A 4,662-nucleotide genomic window follows, 5' to 3' on the forward strand; every position below is an offset into this window, starting at 1 on the left:
TTTCACTTTTCAATTGTATCTGTCAATCGCATTTCAATACCTTACCTGACATAGGGCTTTCGTGCCTTTGCTTACCTGTGTGCTTCTTAACATCCAATATTGTCAGTTACTTTCTTCTATCGGCGTTGTCTTCCTGCTAAAATCGCAGGTTAGTATGAGTAATTTCATTTCCTATGGCTTGGCTCTATCGCACGATCTTAGATTTGAAAGAAAGTAACATCCTAAATGTCCTGTAGCCTCCTGTCTATAGATGTGGTGCACAACACACCGATAAACAAGACTCTACTAGACACGGTCTGTAGACATTCCAAGGACGAACTGCTCTGATACCACTTCTGTCACGACCCAACCCCATAGGCCGCAACTGGGGTCCGACCTGGACCCTCTTATGCGTATTTATCAACTACACTTAAGTTGAACCGTGTGTGATGTGATACTATATACAAAACCCCAATAGTTTAAAACTTTTTTATGTACATGTAGCCTCTTTTATTTGTATCATATCATGAAAGGGCATGTGAGCCGACAAGGCTGCTATAACAAAAACATTCACAACATATCGAATAGGCAACATCAAAACTAACTCACAAACAACCCACATATACATATGTCTACAGACCTCTAAGAATAGTAACAACAACATATGGCGGAACAAGGCCCCCGCCGTACCCCTGAATGTACAAATATATACATTAAGTGACCAGCATCAAAATTTAGGCTCCAGAACAGTGAAGCACTTCCGACACAGCTGAGAGGAACTCCTATGCTGATGGATCTCCAGAATAAACATCTGTACCTGCGGGCATGAAACGCAGCCCCCCCCCCGAGAAAAGGGGGGTCAGTACGATATATGTACTGAGTATGTAAAGCATAACACATCGTAACTGAGATCATAACTGAAATAGGGATGCAGGGGACAAGTATAATAACTAAATGAATTACCTGCACCTTAGGACTCGTAAATCATACACATCATCATATGCTGTGCCCGGCCCTCTAGTGAACTCGGTGTTATAATCACTTCTTCATAATCACATATCATCATATCATAATGCATTTCATTTCATCATATCATCGTATACGGTATCATACCATCGTATATGGTATCATCTTATCATATATATCATCGTATCACACCCGGTTCACTACGGGGCTCAGGGACACAATGTATTGCTTTAATCTCATATGCATGCCTACATAAAGTATCCGGCCCTTTAGTGAGGGACTCGGTGAATGGAGTGGTGTACGTCTATAGCGTACCATCATAATATACATATGTACCCGGTCCTCTAAGGAGGGACTCGGCGTTCCTTCCTTATTTCACCACACATACAATCATATTACAGCCGGCCCGGGACTCGGTGAATAATCGCATCGTCATAACATATAACATATATCACACCTCACGTACGGCATCGTCTCCTCGTGCGTGGAACTATACACATCCGGCTCGGGACGCGGTGAAAGAAGTAGTAACACTGTGCACGATAACATATCCCGGCCCATCGTGGGACTCGAGGAAGGATGGGTTACAGTATGTACGAGTAGAGTAGTGAGAAACCATATGCAACCAAGTCATTATCTAAGACTCAATGAAACAGTCAAGTGAACCGTCACCTGAAGACTGGGGGAGTAATTATCCGAGGTATCCCTTTAGATGTCATTAGGGCTTACATTAGTTGGGGCCTCGAGAATCACAGACATGCATCCAGACAATGCCATATAGCTTATGCAATCAGAAACATGGTTTATGCAATCAAAGACACGATTATGCGATCAGAGACACAGTTATGCAATCAGAGACAGTTATCTAGTCAAAGACTCAACTTATGCAATCAGACGCATTTACCATTTTAGAGCCTTTAAAAAGAGAGGAGCTGGTACTTTCACTTACTATTCGTTATATAGAAGGCTCGAGAATAGTAGTTTGACTACTTTCAGACTCTTAATGTTCAGGAGTGACTACAAGTCACGAGTTACAATCAGAGCTCATAAATAGAATTACCTCTAAACCTATATCATATACCATTTCACTTAAAGTTAAGCCATTCCAAAGGAAAGAAGAAATAGGCTTTACATGTACTAGTTTTCATCACATAGAAGACAAAAAGGCAATGACTCAGCTATTGCAGAAGTTCTAATACCAAGAAGTAAACAAGAGTCTCGACTCATACTCAGGGCTTTACGAATGGATTGAATCCCAATTATAGTATACACATCATTCATAACTTATATCTAAGATATGCCAAAAGAAAAGAAGAATAGTTCTACATATCTATTCCAAAAACATGCCAAAGAAAAGCTTCACATACCTTGTATGGACTTCTCTTAATCACGTCCACATCATTGTCCTCAAAACCTATTTAACATGGAAGTAATGTAAGTATTAACAACCTTGGACTTTTCAGCAACTTAGACTACCCACGAGTATTCATAACATTCATCCCTTCGCTCGCCTTCTCGGCTAGTTCCTTAACTAGTTAGGATGTTAACGAAAATCGGACAGCACCTCCCCTATAATGTGCCCTATCCGAATTCCCAACTATGTCCTTAGAAACTGCAGCCAACCAACAATGCAACCATCAGCCCATACATATACATATTACGACCAAAATTATACAATATAAACCCCCAACAATTCACTCGAAACTAAGATACCAAAACTAGAGTTTTTAATCTTTCTTTCGCGAATTCTTTAATTGCAAAGCCTGTGGCTGCAACCAGCAGCTCCAACACCTCATTTAGATAACTTTTAGACCCTGCAACACGCCACAACACAACCAGCAGCAGCCCCTACACGTACAACGCTTTATTTCGACAACAACTTAACTATAGCGATTCTAAATTCGTTAATTTCGAACGCTGAACTTTTCAAACCTTTTCCCCAACTTCCAGCAGCTCCTAAGGTGTGTAATACACCATAATTTAACATCATAAACTTCAAATTAGAGTTTAAGAACTTACCTTTCCCGAAATTGGCTAGAACTCGCCAAAATCGCGCCTCGGAAATATTTTCAGCATGCTGTAACGTCGTGGCAGCTTGCTGTCCGTTTTTTGCTGCATCAAATCCGAATTTTGTACTACTAATACTTCCATATCATCGTAGTATACGCTAATTAATTAATTTACGGAACGAAAATGGGACTTACCTATTTTTTTCCCAAGCCGTCGCAATTTTTTTCTCCTTAGCTTTAGGGTTCTTTGTTCACGTTTCTGCTGGAAATGTTGGTGAACAAGCTGAAGTTTGAGATGTATATCATACATATATGTGGTCCCAAGGGGTGACACGTGTCAGCCCCTAAGGATGACACGTGTCAAGCCATGATTGGCCACCGTGTCATGCTGCCAATTAGGGGCTGCCACGTGGCAGCGGGGTCCACCTCCCCCAAGCAGCTGCATCACCTACTTGAACCTAAGTAGGTGAATCACATGCTTGCTTGAGGTGCTGCCACGTGTCGCTCCTCCATTGGCTGCCACGCGTCGTCTTTTTCCCTTCCTCGCGGGTTCGTAATTTTGTCTCACTTTAAGAGCCTATGTAATTCGTACTACATAAGCTTGATATATCCTTAAGCAACTTAAGTGTATAAGACTCTTAACTTAGTGCCTTACGTAGGTAAATCGAGTCCTACGACTCATTTCTTAGTCTCCAACTCTTTCCGGATTCTTATGACTCTATCTCCAACCTCCCTTCTCGCGAGGTATCACAATCTTCTTTCCTTAGAGTTGTTTGATAGTGTCGTAGCTTATCCGTCTCACATGGTAGTGTCTAAGGAACTTAAGAAGACGTTCCGAGCTCAAGAGTGCGGGGTGTAACATATATGTGAAGTTAAACACAATTCAAGAAGGACCCTTGAGCCAAATCCAAGTGTAAGCCCTCCAAAAAGATGTTTTTTTTAAAGTTATGTTTTTGGGTGATCTGACTTGGGGAGACCATAACCCCATCATTGTTTAGGAATTTGTGAAAACTCCTAAAATGCAAGTTGTAGATAATTGGATTAACTATCCAACCATAGGTAGTGGGAATTTATTCAATAGAGAGATAAAGATATATGACTACTTTACTGAACAGAGGTACTGGCCGCAAGTAGAGAGCCTGACACGTGGCAGGACCACTCCACTGCCCTTTATCACTATAAGTAGGCTCAAAGAAGGTCATAAACAGCATGATAATTGTTATATTTTGTATTTTTGTGCATTTTACTATTCGTGAGCTAATGGACATAAATTCAAGGACTTTTAATATCGAATTTGTTATATTTCGTATTTCATACTTTGAGTTATTCACAAGAGAATCAACTCAAGTTAAAGACGGGATCGTTTTCGGACATGAAGTAGAAATCTTAAATTCCTAATTCTAATTAGAAAATATTAGTTAAGATTAGAAATTAATTAACCATGATTGGATTATTAAGTGGGGATTTGGGATTAGTTAAGATGAATTAAGCTATTAGTGGGCTGAAACGTGGTCCCCCACTGCCACATGGCCAATTTCTATTGGCCCGTGTTTTTATAGGGGACAAGAAGGCCCCTTGGGAAGCACACTTTGTCTTTTGTTGACTCAAAATTTTCAGCCTAATCACTTCCAACTCTAGACAATTCTATTAGAGAAAGAAGTGAGAGGTGTAGACAAAAAGAGAGCTCGGCCAACCTAGAGAAGGAAGA

General features: G+C 40.6%; 1 protein-coding gene across 1 annotated transcript; it reads right to left on the bottom strand.

Annotated features, from left to right (window-relative positions):
* Positions 1-573: 573 nt before the first annotated feature.
* Positions 574-4,165, bottom strand: LOC129875731 (uncharacterized). The gene is made up of 4 exons (XM_055950989.1): positions 4,063-4,165; positions 2,965-3,057; positions 2,313-2,359; positions 574-796 (listed from the first exon to the last, which is right to left on the bottom strand). Exons 1-4 carry the CDS (start codon positions 4,163-4,165, stop codon positions 707-709), a joined length of 333 nt encoding a protein of 110 aa, XP_055806964.1. The 3' UTR covers positions 574-706.
* Between the last annotated feature and the right edge of the window lie 497 nt (positions 4,166-4,662).

Source organism: Solanum dulcamara, chromosome 12 (assembly GCF_947179165.1).
Source record: "Solanum dulcamara chromosome 12, daSolDulc1.2, whole genome shotgun sequence".
NCBI classification, from domain to species: domain Eukaryota; kingdom Viridiplantae; phylum Streptophyta; class Magnoliopsida; order Solanales; family Solanaceae; genus Solanum; species Solanum dulcamara.